The sequence below is a fragment of the Microcaecilia unicolor genome, chromosome 8 (genome assembly GCF_901765095.1).
Source record: "Microcaecilia unicolor chromosome 8, aMicUni1.1, whole genome shotgun sequence".
NCBI classification, from domain to species: Eukaryota; Metazoa; Chordata; class Amphibia; order Gymnophiona; family Siphonopidae; genus Microcaecilia; species Microcaecilia unicolor.
Genome location: NC_044038.1, coordinates 215,951,943 through 215,974,744, shown reverse-complemented (window position 1 = coordinate 215,974,744; position 22,802 = coordinate 215,951,943). Strand labels below are relative to the sequence as shown.

The 22,802-nt window shown below is 47.4% G+C and overlaps 1 protein-coding gene across 1 annotated transcript in view; it reads right to left on the bottom strand.

Annotated features, from left to right (window-relative positions):
* The window catches only part of RIPOR3 (RIPOR family member 3), a 277,332-nt gene that overhangs the window by 110,778 nt on the left and 143,752 nt on the right, over nt 1–22,802 (bottom strand). The window contains 1 exon segment of the mRNA XM_030211650.1: nt 7,283–7,432. Within this exon segment, the coding sequence (XP_030067510.1) occupies nt 7,283–7,432 (150 nt within the window).

Sequence of the window (22,802 nt, the reverse complement as noted above, 5' to 3'; positions counted from 1 at the left end):
TAGGAGGAGACTCGTAGTCCAGGACAGTTAACATCTCCGCCCTGGGCTCTTCCTCCATTTCCAACTTAAATAGGATGGCAGAAGCCATCGTCCTGATACAAATGGTGAAAGGGAGACCCTAAGGAAAAGATTTACATCGCTCTCGAGGAGGGGAGGGATCAGAAGGTATCTCATAAGACAACTTCACCGAGAAGTTATGCGGGTCCTTCTCTGAATCCCATGAGCGGTCCCATTCACACTCTTCATCGTTCTCAGGTTATACTGAATGAGTCTGTACCTGCCTTTTTTTTTTAATTTGTACCCCGCACTTTCCCACTCATGGCAGGCTCAATGCGGCTTAGGTACTTATTTGTACCTGGGGCAATGGAGGGTTAAGTGACTTGCCCAGATTCACAAGGAGCTGCCTATGCCTGTAGTGGGAATCGAACCCAGTTCCCCAGGACCAAAGTCCACCACTCTAACCATTAGGCCACTCCTTGACTCAGTGGATCTATATCCACACCCCCAACAGCGCCAAGGTATAGCCCCTACTCTCTGACTAAGGAAGATTCCTCCTCTGACATCAAAACCAGTACTGTATGCATCGAGGTCGACGTTGACACCCTTTAATGTGCCAGCGTCGAGGATCTCAGTACCGGCATGGAAGGAGCCTCAGAAAGAACTTGGGATTGATCTGCAGTTGGTGTAAGCACCCTCAATGCCTGAGCACTTTGCAACTGCAGCATCTTTTATTTTATTTGTTGCATTTGTATCCCACATTTTCCCACCTCTTTGTATCTTCATCAGTTACTCCATGAGCATGGCTCAGACCTGCTTATCAAAGGAAGGCATTGGCAAAGGAAGGGGAGCTGGAAGAGAGGCAGCCTGAGAAGATGTCGTGTCAGACTAGTAGCAGGGACCTGGCTGCCAAGAGACTTGTGCGCTGGCAGCTCTTCCAAGGAGGGGGAGTGCTCCTCCCAGTACTGGCACTTCTCGGGTACCCGTGAAGCCGATGCTCCGGTGCTCCAGGCACCATGCGTCGAGGAGGATCAATGCTTATGCTTCTTGGGCTTCCCCTGATGAACAGTATCACGGTCCTTCAGTGCTGATGAGGACAATGTCGGACCCTTGCGTGCCCTCGGTGTTGGGTCCACTGCTTACCGGTCCTAGGGCCTACTGAAGTGGAGGAGTAGCCTAGTGGTTAGTGCAGTGGACTTTGATCCTGGGGAACTGAGTTTGATTCCCACTGCAGCTCCTTGTGACTCTGGACAAGTCACTTAATCCTCCATTGTCCCTGGTACAAAATAAGTACCTGAATATATGTAAACCACTTTGAATGTAGTTGCAAAAACCTCAGAAAGGCAGTATATCAAGTCCCATATCCCTTTCCCTACTCTCAGTGCCTGATATTGAGAGCTGCGGAGACCTCAATTCCGGTGCATTCCCAATAAATGTTGAAGTCTTGGCAGTGATCAAGGTTGATGCATCCAGTGCTGATGTTGATGTATCAGCCTTTGAGGAGCCAAAAAGCTTCTCCTGTTGAACCTGATGCACCCTCTGTGTCCTCAGCAGCATTTGCAAACAGAGAGAACAAGAGTCAAGCTCATGGTCAGGTCTAAGACACCCAATGCACCAATTGTGCGAGTCCATCATGGAAATTATCTATGTAGGGCGCACCTTTTGAAGCCAATGGGGGTCTTCTTGGACATTTTGAACTGGAAAAAGGGGCAGTGTTCAAATTGAGGTCAGGGCTCCAGGCCAGCCTAAAAAGGGCCTAGCAAAATGCGAAAAATAAAAGAAACTTTAAGGGCCAAAAAACTAAAAGAAATGAAAGGGAAATTGAACAAAAAGGTAGAAAAGAAAAAATTATCCAAATGGACTGAAAACCCAAATGGAAAGCACTATTAGAAAGCACTGTGAGGAGAACTATGACGCTTCCTCCCTGCTCTGTGGAAAAACAAAGACTGAAGGGTAGATGCACTAACAAAAACGTTAAAGCCCTTCCCTTATTGATTCCTTAGTGAATCGGTAAGAATCGGGCATGCATCAAGGAAATTGTATGCAAATGAGCTGCTCGCTGCTAGCTCATTTGCATGCGATTTCCTTCCAAGCCAGTTGGCCAGCTGAGCATGCGCAGAGCAGCCAAGTGTTATGCTGGCTGCTGTGCGCATGCCAAGGACGTCCTTTATGGACGTCCTTCACTCAAAAAACAACAACAAAAAAAAAAGGACGTCCCTGACGAGCAGAGATTTGATTCTCTCCTCCTTTCTCAGGAGGTTCAAACCAAACTTCTAGCCCCCATACTTCAATTCATCCATGCCGCTATTCCTGTCATTTTATGTTCAAAGTCCTTCTGGTCTGTTATGTCTTGTTTAGCAGATAAGAATTACAAGTTCTTTCCTATCTCAAAGGTTGGATGCCAGTTGCATTGTTTCATAAAAGGCTGTTTGTCATACCATTAATCTTTGCATTGTTACAGTGCGATTATGCCCCGCCGCCAGGTCTCTCTCAGCCAATCACAGCGCGTTTAGCTGTCACTGGTGTCAGCTAAACATGCTGTGATTGGCTAAGAGGACTTTGGGGGGGGGGGGCTCAGAATCGTCCATTAGCCCTCTCAAGGAGCTTCAGCAGGCGATGAGGAAGGGGGACAAATCTAACTTACCCCAGAGGTCTGGGTCCCAGGATAACAGAGAGACAGGAGAAATCCCCATGCTCTCATGCCTCAGCAGCTGCCATCTTCAAAATGTATGCTACTATATAAGTCTTCGCCTTGGATCCAGACTGTCACCATTGTATTACCCCTGCCCTCCCTGTCCACACTCCAAGACACCCCTGGAGCGTGGGCATGAGATCCAGTCCTCGCCTCCAGCTGCGACTTCCCGGGAATCCCATGCGAGAAATGAGCTGATCACAGAGGCAAATTAAAATGTAAGTGCCGAGTGGACAGCCAGACAGAGCAGACCCTACTTGCAGGGTTTCTCTTTTTTTTTTCCTTCCGATTCCCTCACAGCAGCCCCAACGAGAGGTGCAGACCTTCCGTTAGGTTTTCCACGGTGAGGGGATCGGAAAACGCTAGTGCATCTCATTGTAATACGAATTATACACATTATAATACTAATTTGCTCATCTGCATTCCGTTTTCGTTAGCTGCTACCGTGACAGGACAATGCCCTTTTGTGCATGTCCTGGTTTACTACTTGCATGTTAAACTGACTAGAACCAGTTTAAAACCCACGTTACTGGCTTGTGTATTTTAGTGCATCTAGCCCTGAGAGGACAACGCTCAGGCGTTGGGCGGGAAGGCACCAGCAGATGCATGGTGGGACGCTGCTAGACAGTTCCGCACGGGGCTCTATCAGATGTGTCACCCAGCTATGATAATACGACAGCCTGCTTGTCCTTGGAGAACAAATAGCTACAATGAACTCAAACAATTTGATACTAAAGAATAAGGCCATCAAGCACTGAATAGGGTGGCAACAAGTCAAATATGGAATTTAAATAAAAAAAAGAAAAGCTGAAATACAGCTGAAAAGAAAAAAATTATACAGCTAAGTTTTAGTTACTGCAATGGTTCTTGTCAGCTCTATAAAAAATTGAAAACTTAGATGGCCCTGTATAGTGACACAGTAGGAGAAGTGAAGCATATGCACAGTGGTGTTACAAAACGTTTCTAGAAATTGTCTAAGCTGTAAGAAGTTATTCCCCCACACAGGTTCCATCAAATAATGTCACCCACTTATGAGGGCTTAACATCTTGCTTATCCTGGGATAATGCATTTAGTTCATTTTCTAAATACAAACTGAACATTTATCATGAATGACAGCATTTAAGAGTTGAATGACTCAAACATAAAGAGAAATAGAAAAAGTTTGAACATTTCACAGTGTAGTGCACAAGTAATCTGTTCCCTTTCAAGACTGGAAAAGCATAGTCCAACACACACACAAATTTGAGAAGACATTTGTTAGATTTTGTGTGTGTCTGCTCTTTTTCCAGTCCTGTCCCTCTGCCCTCACCTCCACTCAAATATTCAATCCTCAGTCCATCATTCCCTCAATAGCTCTCCCTCTCCCCACTACACTCAGCTTAATTTGCTCTATCTTCATCCACAGTTTCCTCCCTCTAGCCTTAATTTTAGCTGGCATCCAGTTTTACTTCCCTACCCCCACTCAACAGCTTACTACCTTCTCTCAAAAAACTGGGCTAACTGCCCCTCTCCCAGCAAACTGTGTGTGTGTGTGGGTGCAAAGCTCTCTTCAGCAACTCAATGAGAAACAAGGCCGGGGCTCTGAGCTACTGGTAGTGTGATTGCCAGATTGCTTGGCACCAGCTCAAAAACTCATTGGTCAGCATAAGCTTGCATGAGAAGCAGGGCCCAAAATTTGTCTCCTTCTCCTCACTACCCATATGGTTATATTATCCTTGCCCCTCCCCTCCCCCCCACCCATTTAAGGAAGCAGGCAAGCCACAACTATGTTGGTCAGTGAGAGATTTTATAATGTCAGACTCTTCACCACAGCATGACTAGACATAAACTGACTAGGATGGCACATTCTTGTATAACTACAGAAGAACTCTGTTTCACTGCCAGTCTTAGGTCTTTAATCATACAATATCCTCGGACAGTGCATGGAAAGAATGATAGACACAACAGGTTACCAAATGTTAGCCACCAACTGCGCACGTTATATAATACTAGCACTTAAGCATGTAAATGTTACGGTTATGAGTGTTAAGTGCAAGTATTTTATAACTTTAGCACACAACTGCCTTTAGCATGTAAATACGGGGGGGAGGTGCACAGGTGAGATGCCCACTTATACATGTAGTTTACAGAATACTGTCAGTTACATGCGTAAGTGAAACATTTTAGATGTGCAGTTATGCCTGCTATTGACGTGGAGGGGCATAATCGAACGCCCATCTCCATGGGCATCTATGTCCGAGAACGAGTACGTGAAGGGGTGGGATAGACCATATTTTCGAAAAAAATGGGCGTCCATCTTCCGCTTCGAAAATACGGTTTGTAGGGACCAAAATGCCATGGATTTAGTCGTTTCCGAGCTGGGCGTTTGTTTTTTTTTAACAATAATGGAAACTAAAAACGCCCAGCTCAAAAACATCCCAATCCAAGCCATTTGGTCGTGGGAGGGGCCAGGATTCGTAGTACACTCGCCCCCCTGACATGCCAGGACACCAACTGGGCACCCTAGAGGTCAGTGTGGTGGATTTCAGACAACGCTCCCACATGCATAGATCCCTTACCACGGGTGCTGAGCCCCCAACCCCCCTCCCCCAAAACCCACTACCCACAAATGTACAACACTACCATGTGGGTACAGTGGGTTTTGGAGGCCTCCCATTTACCAGCACAAGTGTTACAGGTAGGGGGGATGGGCCTGGGTCTGCCTGCCTGAAGTGCACTGCGGTACCCACTAAAAGTGCTCCAGGGACCTGCATACACGCAGGCCTCTAGGACTTGTTGCTGCTGTATAATCTTGGCACACCAGTTGACACCTGAAGACTAATGTCTCCGAAAACATCCTTTATTGGAATAAGCACGTTTACTCACAGTTAACTGCAGATCAGAGGTTGTGCCCCATTGGCAAAAAGAGTCTCCCTGGTACTGAGATGAGCAGTAGGTCAGAGCTGGCAGAATGGTGTACAATGCCCTCTTTCAGCAACATTCAAGGTAAGAACTGTAACGTGGCTAACACATGAAAGGGATCTAAAACTGTCTTACAAAAATGGCCACTACCTCATGGACTACCGGAAACAAAACAGGGCACACTCTGAACCAGTAAGCAAAGGGAAAAGCACCATGGGAGTAGAGCCTACCAACTACCAACATCGTGAGCATGTAACACAAGCTAGTGGAATCACGGAACCCAAAACCCTACACCCACCACAATGCATTGCTGATGTGACTCTGCAGTGCCCTTAACAGAAAAGGTGTCACACTCACCCGAGACCCGCATCAGAACCAGGGAAAGGCTGTCAGAGGATAGAACACATTCTGCTGTCATGGAGGTGGGTACGGCATTTGAGGCTGGGAAAAAAAAGTTTGTAAAGTGGTTTTTTTTTGGTGGGAGGCGGTTAGTGACCACTGGGGGAGTCAGGGGAGGTGATCCCCGATTCCCTCCGGAGGTCATCTGGTCAGTTGGGGCACTTTTTTTGGACTTGGACCTGAAAAAAAGGGTCCAAATAAAGCGGACCAAATTCTCGTTAAAAACGCCCTTCTTGTTTCGATTATCAGCTAAAGATGCCCATCTCTCCTCGGCCAATAACCACGCCCCAGTCCCGCCTTCGCCACGCTTCCGACATGCCCCCATCAACTTTGTTCGTTCCTGCGACGGAGTGCAGTTGAAGATGACCAAAATCGGCTTTCGATTATACCAATTTGTTCGCCCACGGGAGAAAGACGCCCATCTCCCGATTTGGGTCGAAATATGGGCATCTTTCTCTTTCGAAAATAAGCTGGATAGTGTAACTGCCATTACAGAATAGGCTCATAGTCCACATAATTTGAACACCTAAATTGTGGCACTCAGTCATAGACTTGCCCCCAAATGGAACAATTATATAACTGGGCGCCCCCTTTCAGGTGCCCCAATGCTGTGAAGGGAGCACCTATTCTATAATGGTATCTGGGCACCCAGATGCTGTTATAGAATATTAGTGTAAACCTGCAATGGTGCATCTAAAGTTAGGCATGTCAAAAACACGCGCTGATGCTAGCGCAGGCCCCCTTTTGCTGCTGCTTGGTAAAAGGACCCCTAAATAAGTTGGGAGGGGGATATAAAACAGTTGCAAATGAAGGATCATGGGGCCAGATCCAGCCTTGTTTCTAATCAAGATGGAAACAAAGGAGCAAGAAGAAATTGCCAGATCAAAAACAAGTAGCACATCTTACATTCGTTTACCTCACCAGTAAAAGGATGAGTATTCTGGAATTACTATAATCTCACTTTTGATTTTTTTAAGGTAATGGAATTATGAATATTTATGAAAAATCTACAGCTTCACAACAGATATGGTGACAGCTCAATGAATGGCAACACTACTGTTTACTGGTTTCATACTTGTACTAATTTAGCCCCTCTTTTGTGTCTGGATTGGAAAACACCTATTGCAATACCAGAAGAGAACTTTTAGTATCCGTGATGAAAACTGAGTAAACATTTCATAACAGCAAATTAAATTAGTTTAAAGCATCTTTTAATTTTGGTCCAGAAACTAAACATTGTAAAAATAACTGCCCGTAACAATTATTAAGATGATATAAGAACCTTTTCATACCTCCGTACACTCTTGGAAATTCCTATAGAGTTCAATTAGACTCTCCCGTGATGCCTTTGTAGTGGGGTGCAAGGAAAAGGCGTGTTTCATATTGCAGGCTCCATCTCGCAGCCTCCACTGGATGCAGTAAGTTTCATATAATTCTTCTATCTAGAAGACATTTACACGGAAAATACATCTGTCTGGTCTTTTACACTGTTAAAGCAGAGACTTATCATGATTGCACAGTTCCCACATGCTCTATAGTTCATCACTACAGACTTCCATTCATCGACTTCCACATCCTGATGTCTATTTTCAAATAATAATTTTCAGGAATAAAATTAAAGACTACTTTGCATGGAATTCTCCCCACTTGCCTTCTTTCTCCATCACATTTGAGGTGGAGATTTTAGGTCACTCCAGGGGAATCAAGTTTCTCCAGGTTCTGGTCTGAATTTAATCAGATATCTTTTTAATATTAGTTTTCTTAAATGATTCCTTGAAGGGGAAGAACAAACCAGTAAATTCACCCCAAATTTGGTCTGTGTCCAAATTATAAGCAGTATTTCAAGCAGTCTTATACAGAATAAATAAGAGTATATTCATTTCCCTGTATTTATGGGATATTCGCCCATTTACTAAACAGTGCTAAGGGCGCGCTAGCATTTTTAGCACGCGCTAACTGTGTAGATGCCCATACTATTCCTATGGATGCCTTCAAGGTTAGAATGAACTGATTTTAGGCACACACTAAAAACGCTAACGCACCTTAGTAAACATACCTCTAAGTGTTCTGAGAGACACTAAGGGGAGATTCTATATATGGTGCCTAAAAAATTGGCATTGAAATCAGTGCCGGCTAAGCATATTCATAATCAGTGACTAGATTTAGGCATAGTATATAGAATATGTCTCATTGAGATATCGGCGCCTAAATGTACGTTCTTCCATTTACACCAACAAAAACTTGGTGTAATCCCTGTGCATAGATTTAGGTGTACTGGGCCATATTCTATAACTATGCGTGTAAATTTTGGAACACCCATGAAATGCCCATTTCCCTAACAATAACCATGCCCCTTTTTGTTTGCGTAAGTTTGAAGTTTGGCGCACTTCATTACAGAATACGCTTAGCAAGTTGTGCGCCTAAATTTTAATTACTGTCAACTAGTGCTCATTATTGCTTGTTAAGTGCTGTTATCAATGCTCAATATCTTGTTAAGCTTGCTAAGTTACACGCATTTTTATAGAACCCACATCAATTTCGGAATGGATCGCTAGGCGCACTATATAGAATCCAGGGGTAAACACCGACTGCCCACAAAGTGGATTCAGAAATATGGGCTTTATTCCAGTTTTTGGCACAAGAGATGCTATGAGAGGACTTTCTGAGGGGAAGAAAACTTCACTGGTGAGTATTTTACCTGCTGAGAAGTTGCATTTAATCTTAGGAAAAGGTAGACGGGGTTAAATAGGTAACTCAGTGTCTTTATTTTAAGTTACATAGAGGCATATTTTCAAAGCACTTTGGGAGGCTAAGTTCCATAGGTTTCTATGGAACTTTGGGAGGCTAAGTGCTTTGAAAATGAGCTTGATAGTAACATAGTAGATGACGGCAGAAAAAGACCTGCACGGTCCATCCAGTCTGCCCAACAAGATAAACTCACATTTGTGCTACTTTTTGTGTATACCTTACCTTGTTTTGTACCTGTCCTTTTCAGGGCACAGACCGTATAAGTCTGCCCAGCACTATCCCCGCCTCCCAACCACCAGCCCCGCCTCCCACCACTGGTTCTGGCACAGACCGTATAAGTCTGCCCAGCACTATCCCCGCCTCCCGCCACTGGCTTTGCCACCCAATCTCGTCTAAGCTCTTTAGGATCCATTCCTTCTGAGCAGGATTCCTTTATGTTTATCCCACGCATGTTTGAATTCCGTTACCGTTTTCGTTTCCACCACCTCCCGTGGGAGGGCATTCCAAGCATCCACTACTCTCTCCGTGAAAAAATACTTTCTGACATTTTTCTTGAGTCTGCCCCCCTTCAATCTCATTTCATGTCCTCTCGTTCTACTGCCTTCCCATCTCCGGAAAAGGTTAGTTTGCAGATTAATACCTTTCAAATATTTGAACGTCTGTATCATATCACCCCTGTTTCTCCTTTCCTCCAGAGTATACATGTTCAGGTCCGCAAGTCTCTCCTCATACGTCTTGTAACGCAAATCCCATACCATTCTCGTAGCTTTTCTTTGCACCGCTTCAATTCTTTTTGCATCCTTAACAAGATACGGCCTCCAGAACTGAACACAATACTCCAGGTGGGGCCTCACCAACGACTTATACAGGGGCATCAATACCCCCTTTCTTCTGCTGGTCACACCTCTCTCTATACAGCCTAACAACCTTCTAGCTAGGGCCACCGCCTTTTCACACTGTTTCGTCGCCTTCAAATCCTCAGATACTATCACCCCAAGATCCCTCTCCCCATCCGTACCTATCAGACTCTCCCCGCCTAACACATACGTCTCCCGTGGATTTCTACTCCCCAAGTGCATCACTTTGCATTTCTTCACATTGAATTTTAATTGCCAAACCTTAGACCATTCTTCTAGCTTCCGTAGGTCCTTTTTCATGTTTTCCACTCCCTCCGGGGTGTCCACTCTGTTACAGATCTTAGTATCATCCACAAATAGGCAAACTTTACCTTCTAACCCTTCGGCAATGTCACTCACAAATATATTGAACAGAATCGGCCCCAGCACTGATCCTTGAGGCACTCCACTACTCACCTTTCCCTCCTCCCAGCGAATTCCATTCACCACCACCCTCTGGCGTCTGTCCGTCAACCAGTTCCTAATCCAGTTCACCACTTCGGGTCCTATCTTCAGCCCATCCAGTTTATTTAAGAGCCTCCTGTGGGGAACTGTGTCAAAAGCTTTGCTGAAATCTAAGTAGATTACGGCCATAGCTCGTCCCTGATTCAATTCTCCTGTCACCCAATCAAAGAACTCAATGAGATTCGTTTGGCACGATTTCCTTTTGGTAAAACCATGTTGTCTCGGATCTTGCAACTTATTGGCTTCCAGGAAATTCACTATCCTTTCCTTCAGCATCGCTTCCATTACTTTTCCAATAACCGAAGTGAGGCTTACTGGCCTGTAGTTTCCAGCTTCTTCCCTATCACCACTTTTGTGAAGAGGGACCACATCTGCCATTCTCTAATCCCTCTGAACCTCTCCCGTCTGCAAGGATATATTAAACAAATCTTTAAGAGGACCCGCCAGAACCTCTCTGAGCTCCCTCAATATCCTAGGGTGGATCCCATCCGGTCCCATGGCTTTGTCCACCTTTAGCTTTTCAAGTTCTTCATACACACTCTCTTCCGTGAACGGTGCTCTATCCACTTCAATCTCATTTGTACTTTTTCCAGTCCATCGCGGTCCTTCTCCAGGATTTTCTTCTGTGAAAACAGAACAGAAGTATCTATTTAGCAAATTTGCTTTTTCTTCATCATTATCCACATAGCAGTTTGCAGTATCTTTTAGTCTCACAATTCCCTTTTTAGTCATTCTCCTTTCACTAATATACCTGAAGAAAATTTTGCCACCCCTCCTTACATTTCTAGCCATTTGATCTTCCGTTTGCGCTTTCGCCAGACGTCTCTCTCTCTTGGCTTCTTTCAGTTTCATCTGGTATTCCTCCTCGCGTTCCTTTTCTTGAGTTTTTTTGTATTTCTGGAACGCCAACTCTTTAGCCTTTATTTTCTCAGCCACTTGCTTGGAGAACCATATCGATTTCCTTTTTCTTTTGCTTTTATTTACTTTCCTTACATAAAGATTCGTGGCCCTATTTATAGCTTCTTTCAGCCTGGACCACTGTCCTTCCACTTCTTGTATTTCCTCCCATCCCATCAGCTCCTTCCTCAGGTATTCCCCCATTTTACTAAAGTCAGAATGCTTGAAATCCAGGACTTTGAGTTTTGAGTGGCCACCCTCCTCTTCAGCCGTCATATCAAACCAAACCGTTTGATGGTCACTGCTGCCCAGGTGGGCACCCACTCGGACATTTGACACATTGTCCCCATTTGTGAGTACCAGATCTAGCGTCGCTCCCTCCCTAGAGTGTTCCGTCACCATTTGTCTGAGCAAAGCACTTTGAAAAGCATCCACGATCTCTCTACTTCTTTCCGATTCCGCAGACGGAACCTTCCAATCTACATCCGGCAGATTGAAATCTCCCAACAACAGCACCTCTCTTTTCTTCCCCAACTTTTGAATATCAGCGATCAGATCTTTATCTAGTTCCTCCAATTGTGTCGGGGGGTCTGTAGACAACACCCATGTGGACAGAGGTTCTATCCTCTCTTTTTAAGGTGATCCATATCGCTCCTTCCTTTCCCCAGTTCCCTGTCATTTCAGTCGCTGTGATATCATTTCTCACATACAGAGCTACTCCTCCACCTTTACGCCCCTCTCTATCCTTCCTAAAAAGATTATAGCCTGGTATGTTTGCATCCCATTCATGGGAACCATTGAGCCATGTCTCTGTGATTGCAACTATGTCCAAGTCTGCCTCCAACATCAGGGCATGAAGGTCATGAACTTTATTGCTTAGACTGCGACGGCAACTCCATTAGCTGGAACATAGGACAAAGCTGGGCAGACTTCAACAGTCTTTATCCCAGAAACACCAAAGAAAGACCATGGTCAAGTAACTAATATCATGTTCATTGTTGATTTAAATGTTGATTTGATAATGAATGTGACTGTTGGGCAGATTTAAAAAAAACAGAGCAGTGAAGTAAACCAAGACATCCACCAGCTTTGTGAGACACATCAGAATCCCACATAACAAAAGTTTATATACTGAGAGTTTGGTCATAACCACCAAAGGAACTTAACAGCTTCTTCTTTCACTCTCAACCAGAATAATTAAAATGATCATGAATGTTACAAAATGTCCTTATGACATCCTTTGACTTTTGTTATCAGCATTCCCAAAGTCTTCTTGTAAGTCTAACAAAAAATGTTCCTACAGATGTTTCCAAAATTTAAAAGATATTCAGGAATGAGAGCAATTAATCCTGACATAAACAATTTTGGCCACCCTCCTTCTTAGATGAAAAATATATAATTATCAAGTACCCGTACCTAATTGACAGAGACCCTATCAGGTGTTCATGATATCCAAAATGACACTGAAAAGCATTAACAGAATGGGCCAGCTACACATATGCACTGGTTAACTTGAAATCTTGGAAGGTATCCAAGTATTCAGAAAATCAGAGTTATGTAACCCTGACCTAGAGATTATAGACCATAGTAATTAACCCTGACCTAGAAATCATAGACTACAGTAATTTCAAACACAGCTTTTTTTTCTTCACAACAGACTGGAAAAACCTTTATAAAAATATGAGCCTCTAGGGCTCTGTTCAAAAGCAAAGTAAGTCAGTTCACTCATTTCACAACCATGTAAATATTAGTTATGTGAAATCCAGAGCTAATTCTGTACAGATCCTGATAAAGGAGTCAGGACACAGGAACTTAATAAGATTATAGGAAGATAAGGTTGGACAGGTTTTTAAAAGACTATTGAGTGCATCCCAGATCTTATAGGACAATCTATTGTACCTCGAGGATAATTTTCATAGTGCTCACATAACTGCAAAGTCTGTGGATAATTTTTACCCCAAGATTTAGCATCAAATTGTATTTTTTTTTTTTTTAATTTTTGAAATTTCCAAAATACACCCAAGTACACTAAACCAAGCCCAGTGAATAATTTCCTTAAGACAGTAAATCAAATTAAACAAGAAACTAAGGGGTCCTTTTACCAAACAGTGGTAAAAAGTGGCCCAAGGTGGAGTCGGCACACAGGACTGCCATGCTTCGAGGCCATCTTTTACCGCCATGCGTAAAAGGTAGTTTTCTTTAAAGGGATATCAATAGAAATCAAACAAAATAAAACATGGAAAAGAAAATAAGATGATACCTTTTTTATTGGACATAACTTAATACATTTCTTGATTAGCTTTCGAAGGTTGCCCTTCGTCAGATCGGAAATAAGCAAATGTGCTAGCTGACAGTGTATATAAGTGAAAACATTCAAGCATTACTATGACAGTCTGACAGGGTGGGAGGATGGGGGTGGGTAGGAGGTATGCATGGGGACATCAAAGCATATCATTGATATTCTAACAGGATGGGTGTGGATAGGTGAGGGGTAGGGTGATCAACAGAGAAATACAGCTTTATGGTTTATAATGGGCTAGGAACCCCAGATCCTTGTTAAGTCCTTTCTGTTAGGTGTTAAAATATTCAATCATTCTGACTTCAAAAGGTCTTACGTTCTTGTATGGTTTTAAAGTTACCTTTCAGGATTCTCACTGTGAAAGTTATGTCCAATAAAAAAGGTATCATCTTATTTTCTTTTCCATGTTTTATTTTGTTTGATTTCTATTGATAACCTTAAGAGTGGACTAACACGGCTACCACACTCCTCTACTTTAAAGGGATAGTAAGTGGCCATGCACTAATGAAACACATTGGCAGGCAGCAATTTGCTGGGGGAGCCCTTACCACCTCCTATTTAAGAGGCGGTGAGGGCTCCAGCGCTAACCCGGCGGTAACTGCTCAGCGTGCAACGCTGCCTGATTACTGCTGGCCATGCCCCTGGCACTAGAAACATTTTTTAAATTTCCTAGGACCAGAAAACAGCACACGCTGGAAGTGAAGCTAGAAACCAGAGCTACCACCAGGCTCCTGAGCTAGCCAGATGGTAGGGCTAATTTCCCATGTACAACCCCAGCAGTAGCCCTACTGCTGAGTAATAAAAGGACTCCTAAGATTGCACAAGACCACAATTTATCAGATAAGCTTAAAAAAAAAGAAAAGTACTGCAGCAATCCAATCAACACAAACACATACAGTTGTTTACTCCCAGACTCCACCGGAGGTGCAAGTGTTCCAACAGATAGCCTTTTAGTAGCCAGAAAAGTAGAGACAGCTATGAAGTCTCAAATACATATTTTAGTGATCAAAATTTTACAATAGTACCCCACAAAACAAAAGGATCACGTTCCACAAACCATCCCCCTCCCTTGACAGGCACAGGAGAAAAAAAAAAAAAAAAAAAGACTTCAAATGTTCCCAGGTTTCAACCCAATTCATGTTTCATATCCCTTAGTGCATGTCTTGGTTTATACCACCCTGCTCACAAGATGATTACTCCCAATCATAATACTGGAATCTCTGACTGTTACATACATACGTCATAAATAAGTAAAAAATAGATAAACAGAAACTTTGAACGTTTAGCATCTGATTCTCAGAACGTCTGCATTAATGGCCTTTCACTAGGAGAATAAATCTCTGCACGAATACAACATGTGCTAGGGTGTCCCCACAACCAGCCCCTCCAAATGACACACTGACCATGACTCACAATAAAGCACAACTCTGCCTAAGAAAAGTTATTCCGTTATTATATTTCCTGTGTACATCCACATGCTGCACAAGCCGGCATGCCTAAAAATACAAGTGAGATCATCAAACAAAAATGCCACCAACAATAAAGAAAGACAACGTGGATGCAGCAGCCCACAGGCCCGTCTGCCCTACCGCAAGTGCACAGGGATGACAACTGAGCAGGGGATGGGAAACACAGACAAGTGGCTTCAACCCTTCGACGCTATGCCATCTCCTGCTCGCAATCCAACCCCCTTGGGTTCTGTTGGCTCACTGGACAGATTCAAGAAACCTGGTCATGCCAGATCGATGCACGTGCTGCACAGGCAGACAAGAACATTAGTAAGCAAAGGCTAGAGAAGCTGCCTGCAATAGCAGCAGGCAGCCATGGGGAATGGAGGCAGAGGGAAGTAAACCACCCAAAGAAGAGCACAGAGCAGAGACCCCCCTCCTGATGCTCGACTCCCGCCCTGAGCAGCGGCAAACAAAGCAAGGTGGTAGGAGGTGCTTCTGTTTTCTACACAATTACTAACGTAATTGGAGCAGGGCCACCGAGAGCCAGATCCGGGCCTGGGACAAGGCCGCCCCCGGGCCCCCCCTCCACCCACTACTGGGTTGGGCCCTGAACTAACCTTAAACGCCACCTTTCACCACCTTCGCAGCAAGCAGCAGCAGGGCAGACCTCTCCTTCCGTCCGTGCACCGCCCTCGCGGACGTTACATCAGGCGAGGGCGGGACACGGAAGGAAGGAGTGGCCTGCCCTGTTGCTGCATGCTGTGAAGGTGGTGAAAGGAGGCGTTTAAGGATAGTTCCAACTTCCGGGAGTGACGGAGGGCGGGCGGGCCCGAACTGCAGTGGCGCCGGGCCCCCTCCGGAGGCCCGGGCCCGGGGACTTTTGTCCCCCCTGTCCCCCCCTCTTGGCGGCCCTGAATTGGAGTACTGAGGCTGTGAAGTGTGCAGGGTACCTGGCACATGGTTGGTGATTGGTGATCAATGAGACTGGGTAGGCCACTCATAGCTACGCCCCTAATATATATAGATATAGAGAGATAGAGAGAAAGATAGATATACACATATGTATGTGCAAGTATGTGTGTGTGTATGTTGTCTCACCGTGTATTCTTAGCTAGAGGGGAAAGGAAAGGGAAAGATTAAATGGAACAACAACAACAACATGAAACCAAGTGTGATAGTATATTAAACAAATTAGATGTCACTGTCAACAGATTTCAAAGACTGCATTATATATTTAAATCACAGGGTGTCACTGTATCATGGTAACAGCTGATGCTGTGTTTCTTCACCACTAAAGAGGCTATACACATAGCAGTTCAGTAGCAAACTGCTCAGTAACTAGATGTCATTATGCATAGTAACCATTAAGAAAGTATAGGGTCACTAAGGGTACCTTTTAGAAAGCTGCGCTAGTGATTCCTGCACAGCAAATGAGAGGAAGCCCATAGGAATTGAATGGGCTTCCTCTCATTTGCTGTACCAAGAATCGGAAGTACAGCTTTGTAAAAGAGACCCTAAGTATTATAACAATTTATAACAAAGAAAATAAAATACAGATCAAAATCAGTAAAAGCCAGCCCAGCAGGGGCAGTCAGAGAAGGGAGGGAATGTGGTGGAAAAGGCATGCACAGCATACTTCATGGAATGATTTTCAATCCCTCTGCATTTGTGTCTTTGTGTGTGCCTGTGTGTGCTGTGGGCACAAGTTTGTCTGAATAACTGTGTATGTGTCAGTCTGTATCTGTGATAATATTTCTTTGCACATATGTGTATATATCTGTATTGCTTCTGTGTGTGTGTGTCTGTGATAGGAGAGGATAGGAGAAAGGTGAGTGAGATGGGCTGAAAGGAGCAATTTCTTAACAACCATCAGGTCAATATTCATCCACCACTGTCAGCATTATTTTTAAACTCTGGTTGCAGAAGCTAAAAAAAACACAGACATTCTTCTTCACTATCCATCTACAGAGTGGTGCTAAATAGCTGGGAGAGCAGTGAGTGTTGCCACAGCGAATGCTACATACCTGTAGAAGGTATTCTCCGAGGACAGCAGGCTGATTGTTCTCACTGATGGGTGACGTCCACGGCAGCCCCTCCAATCGGAAAACTTCACTAGCAAAGTCCTTTGCTAGCCCTCGCGCGCCCGCGCGCCCCGCGCATGCGCGGCCGTCTTCCCGCCCGAAACCGGCTCGAGCCGGCCAGTCCAGTATGTAGCAAGACAATACACTTCAAGGGAAGACACAACTCCAAAGGGGAGGCGGGCGGGTTTTGTGAGAACAATCAGCCTGCTGTCCTCGGAGAATACCTTCTACAGGTATGTAGCATTCGCTTTCTCCGAGGACAAGCAGGCTGCTTGTTCTCACTGATGGGGTATCCCTAGCCCCCAGGCTCACTCAAAACAATAACATTGGTCAATTGGGCCTCGCAACGGCGAGGACATAACTGAGATTGACCTAAAAAATTTATCAACTAACTGAGAGTGTAGCCTGGAAGAGAACAAACAGGGCCCTCGGGGGGTGGAGTTGGATCCTAAAGCCCAAACAGGTTCTGAAGAACTGACTGCCCGAACCGACTGTCGCGTCGGGTATCCTGCTGCAGGCAGTAATGAGATGTGAATGTGTGGACAGATGACCACGTCGCAGCTTTGCAAATTTCCTCAATGGAGGCTGACTTCAAGTGGGCTACCGACGCAGCCATGGCTCTAACATTATGAGCCGTGACATGACCCTCAAGAGCCAGCCCCGCCTGGGCGTAAGTGAAGGAAATGCAATCTGCTAGCCAATTGGATATGGTGCGTTTCCCTACAGCCACTCCCCTCCTATTGGGGTCAAAAGAAACAAACAATTGGGCGGACTGTCTGGTGGGCTGTGTCCGCTCCAGGTAGAAGGCCAATGCTCTCTTGCAGTCCAATGTGTGCAGCTGACGTTCAGCAGGGCAGGAATGAGGACGGGGAAAGAATGTTGGCAAGACAATTGACTGGTTCAGATGGAACTCCGACACGACCTTTGGCAGAAACTTAGGGTGAGTGCGGAGGACTACTCTGTTGTGATGAAATTTGGTGTAAGGGGCCTGGGCTACCAGGGCCTGAAGCTCACTGACTCTACGAGCCGAAGTAACTGCCACCAAGAAAATGACCTTCCAGGTCAAGTACTTCGGATGGCAGGAATTCAGTGGCTCAAAAGGAGGTTTCATCAGCTGGGTGAGAACGACATTGAGATCCCATGACACTGTAGGAGGCTTGACAGGGGGCTTTGACAAAAGCAAACCTCTCATGAAGCGAACAACTAAAGGCTGTCCTGAGATCGGCTTACCTTCCACTTGGTAATGGTATGCACTGATTGCACTAAGGTGAACCCTTACGGAGTTGGTCTTCAGACCAGACTCAGACAAGTGCAGAAGGTATTCAAGCAGGGTCTGTGTAGGACAAGAGCGAGGATCTAGGGCCTTGCTGTCACACCAGACGGCAAACCTCCTCCAATGAAAGAAGTAACTTCTCTTAGTGGAGTCTTTCCTGGAAGCAAGCAAGATGCGGGAGACACCCTCTGGCAGACCCAAAGAGGCAAAGTCTACGCCCTCAACATCCAGGCCGTGAGAGCCAGGGACTGGAGGTTGGGATGCAGAAGAGCCCCGTCGTCCTGCGTGATGAGGGTCGGAAAACACTCCAATCTCCACGGTTCTTCGGAGGATAACTCCAGAAGAAGAGGGAACCAGATCTGACGCGGCCAAAAGGGAGCAATCAGAATCATGGTGCCTCGGTCTTGCTTGAGTTTCAACAAAGTCTTCCCCACCAGAGGTATGGGAGGATAAGCATACAGCAGACCTTCCCCCCAATCCAGGAGGAAGGCATCCGACGCCAGTCTGCCGTGGGCCTGAAGCCTGGAACAGAACTGAGGGACCTTGTGGTTCACTTGAGATGCGAAGAGATCCACCAGGGGGGTGCCCCACGCCTGGAAGATCTGTCGCACCACACGGGAATTGAGCGACCACTCGTGAGGTTGCATAATCCTGCTCAACCTGTCGGCCAGACTGTTGTTTACGCCTGCCAGATATGTGGCTTGGAGCACCATGCCCTGACGGCGAGCCCAGAGCCACATGCTGACGGCTTCCTGACACAGGGGGCGAGATCCGGTGCCCCCCTGCTTGTTGACATAGTACATGGCAACCTGATTGTCTGTCTGAATTTGGATAATTTGGTGGGACAGCCGATCTCTGAAAGCCTTCAGAGCGTTCCAGATCGCTCGCAACTCCAGAAGATTGATCTGTAGATCGCGTTCTTGGAGGGACCAACTTCCTTGGGTGTGAAGCCCATCGACATGAGCTCCCCATCCCAGGAGAGACGCATCCGTGGTCAGCACTTTTTGTGGCTGAGGAATTTGGAAGGGACGTCCCAGAGTCAAATTGGAGCAAATCGTCCACCAAAACAGGGATTCGAGAAAACTCGTGGACAGGTGGATCACGTCCTCTAGACCCCCAGCGGCCTGATACCACTGGGAGGCTAGGGTCCATTGAGCAGATCTCATGTGAAGGCGGGCCATGGGAGTCACATGAACTGTGGAGGCCATGTGGCCCAGCAATCTCAACATCTGCCGAGCTGTGATCTGCTGGGACGCTCGCACCCGCGAGACGAGGGACAACAAGTTGTTGGCTCTCGTCTCTGGGAGATAGGCGCGAGCCGTCCGAGAATCCAGCAGGGCTCCGATGAATTCGAGTTTCTGCACTGGGAGAAGATGGGACTTTGGGTAATTTATCACAAACCCCAGTAGCTCCAGGAGGCGAATAGTCATCTGCATGGACTGCAGGGCTCCTGCCTCGGATGTGTTCTTCACCAGCCAATCGTCGAGATATGGGAACACGTGCACCCCCAGCCTGCGAAGCGCCGCTGCTACCACAGCTAGGCACTTTGTGAACACCCTGGGTGCAGAGGCGAGCCCAAAGGGTAGCACACAGTACTGGAAGTGGCGTGTGCCCAGCTGAAATCGCAGATACTGTCTGTGAGCTGGCAGTATCGGGATGTGTGTATAGGCATCCTTCAAGTCCAGAGAGCATAGCCAATCGTTTTGCTGAATCATGGGGAGAAGGGTGCCCAGGGAAAGCATCCTGAACTTTTCTTTTACGAGATACTTGTTCAGGGCCCTTAGGTCTAGGATGGGACGCATCCCCCCTGTTTTCTTTTCCACAAGGAAGTACCTGGAATAGAATCCCAGCCCTTCTTGCCCGGATGGCACGGACTCGACCGCATTGGCGCTGAGAAGGGCGGAGAGTTCCTCTGCAAGTACCTGCTTGTGCTGGAAGCTGTAAGACTGAGCTCCCGGTGGACAATTTGGAGGTTTTGAGGCCAAATTGAGGGTGTATCCATGCCGGACTATTTGGAGAACCCACTGATCGGAGGTTATGAGAGGCCACCTTTGGTGAAAAGCTTTCAACCTCCCCCCGACTGGCAGGTCGCCCGGCACTGACACTTGGATGTCGGCTATGCTCTGCTGGAGCCAGTCAAAAGCTCGCCCCTTGCTTTTGCTGGGGAGCCGCGGGGCCTTGCTGAGGCGCACGCTGCTGACGAGAGCGAGCGCGCTGGGGCTTAGCCTGGGCCGCAGGCTGTCAGGAAGGAGGATTGTACCTACGCTTGCCAGAAGTATAGGGAACAGTCTTCCTTCCCCCGAAAAATCGTCTACCTGTAGAGGTAGAAGCTGAAGGCTGCCGGCGGGCGAATTTGTCGAATGCGGTGTCCCGCTGGTGGAGAGACTCTACCACCTGTTCGACTTTTTCGCCAAAAATGTTATCCGCACGGCAAGGCGAGTCCGCAATCCGCTGCTGGATTCTATTCTCCAGGTCGGCGGCACGCAGCCATGAGAGCCTGCGCATCACCACACCTTGAGCAGCGGCCCTGGACGCAACATCAAAAGTGTCATAAACTCCTCTGGCCAGGAATTTTCTGCACGCCTTCAGCTGCCTGACCACCTCCTGAAAAGGCTTGGCTTGCTCAGGGGGAAGAGCATCAACCAAGCCCGCCAACTGCCGCACATTGTTCCGCATGTGGATGCTCGTGTAGAGCTGGTAAGACTGGATCTTGGACACGAGCATAGAGGAATGGTAGGCCTTTCTCCCAAAGGAGTCTAAGGTTCTAGAGTCTTTGCCCAGGGGCGCCGAAGCATGCTCTCTAGAACTCTTAGCCTTCTTTAGGGCCAGATCCACAACTCCAGAGTCGTGAGGCAACTGGGTGCGCATCAGCTCTGGGTCCCCATGGATCCGGTACTGGGACTCGATCTTCTTGGGGATGTGGGGATTAGTTAGAGGTTTCGTCCAGTTCGCAAGCAATGTCTTTTTTAGGACATGATGCAAGGGAACAGTGGACGCTTCCTTAGGTGGAGAAGGATAGTCCAGGAGCTCAAACATTTCAGCCCTGGGCTCGTCCTCCACAACCACCGGGAAGGGGATGGCCGTAGACATCTCCCGGACAAAGGAAGCAAAAGACAGACTCTCGGGAGGAGAAAGTTGTCTTTCAGGAGAGGGAGTGGGATCAGAAGGAAGACCCTCAGATTCCTCGTCAGAGAAATATCTGGGATCTTCTTCTTCTTCCCACGAGGCCTCACCCTCGGTGTCAGACACAAGTTCACGGACCTGCGTCTGCAACCGGGCCCGGCTCGACTCCGTGGAGCCACGTCCACGATGGGGGCGTCGAGAGGTAGACTCCCTCGCCCGCATCGGCGAAGCTCCCTCCGCCGACGTAGTCGGGGAGCCCTCCTGGGAGGTGGCCGCAGTCGGCACCGCACGCGGTACCGACGTCGGGGACCTCACCCCGGGCGATGGGCCAGCCGGCGCCACACTCGACAGTACCGGAGGCGCAAGCACCGCCGGTACCGGAGGGGTAGGGCGCAACAGCTCCCCCAGAATCTCTGGGAGAACGGCCCGGAGGCTCTCGTTCAGAGCGGCTGCAGAGAAAGGCATGGAGGTCGATGCAGGCGTCGACGTCAGTACCTGTTCCGGGCGTGGAGGCTGTTCCGGGCTATCCAGAGCGGAGCGCATCGACACCTCTTGAACAGAGGGTGAGCGGTCCTCTCGGTGCCGATGCCTGCTGGGTGCCGACTCCCTCGGCGACCCAGAGCTCTCGGTGCCGACGCGGGGAGGGGACCGGTGTCGATGCTTCTTCGACTTCTTCCGAAGCATGTCACCGGAGCTCCCCGGCACCGACGAGGAGGACGTCGAATCCACCCGTCGCTTCCTCGGGGCCGAGACCGAAGAGGGTCGATCTCGGGGGGGCTGTACCGCAGGAGCCCTCAGGGTAGGAGGAGACCCACCCGAGGGCTCACCGCCACCAGCAGGGGAATGGACAGCCCTCACCTGCACTCCACCCGATGCACCACCGTCCGACGACATCAGCAGACGAGGTCCTGGTACCACCGACGTCGATGCAGCTATCCGATGTCTCGGCGCCGATGCAGAGGCCCGATGCCTCGATGCACTCGATGCAAGGGCAGCCGAGGAAGATGGTCTGGACGCTGACGACGTCGATGCACTCGAAGATCCCGGTGCCGATGCCGACGAAGAGCCCGAGAACAACACGTTCCACTGGGCTAGTCTCGCTACCTGAGTCCGCCTTTGAAGCAGGGAACACAGACTGCAGTTCTGAGGGCGGTGCTCGGCCCCCAGACACTAAAGACACGACGAGTGTCGATCAGTGAGCGAGATAACCCGGGCGCACTGGGTGCACTTCTTGAAGCCGCTGGAAGGCTTCGATGTCATGGGCGGAAAAATCACGCCGGCGAAATCAAAAGCCGAAATGGCGAAAATTGAAGCACCAAAATTTAGAGGGAGAAAAATCTCGACCGAGGCCAAAAAGAGGCCTACCCCGACGACGAAAGAAAACTTACCGGGGCAAAAAGCTGGAAGTACGGGGAGGATTGACACGAAACCCGGTGGAGGGTTTCCGGAGCACTTCCCGACTTTAGAAAAGCTTTTCCGAAGAAAAAAACACGCTCAAAAAACAATTTGGACGCGCGAGGTCAACTTTCCGGGGCCCGACACGGCGAAACACGACCGTACCGAGTGCGGACAAAAGAAG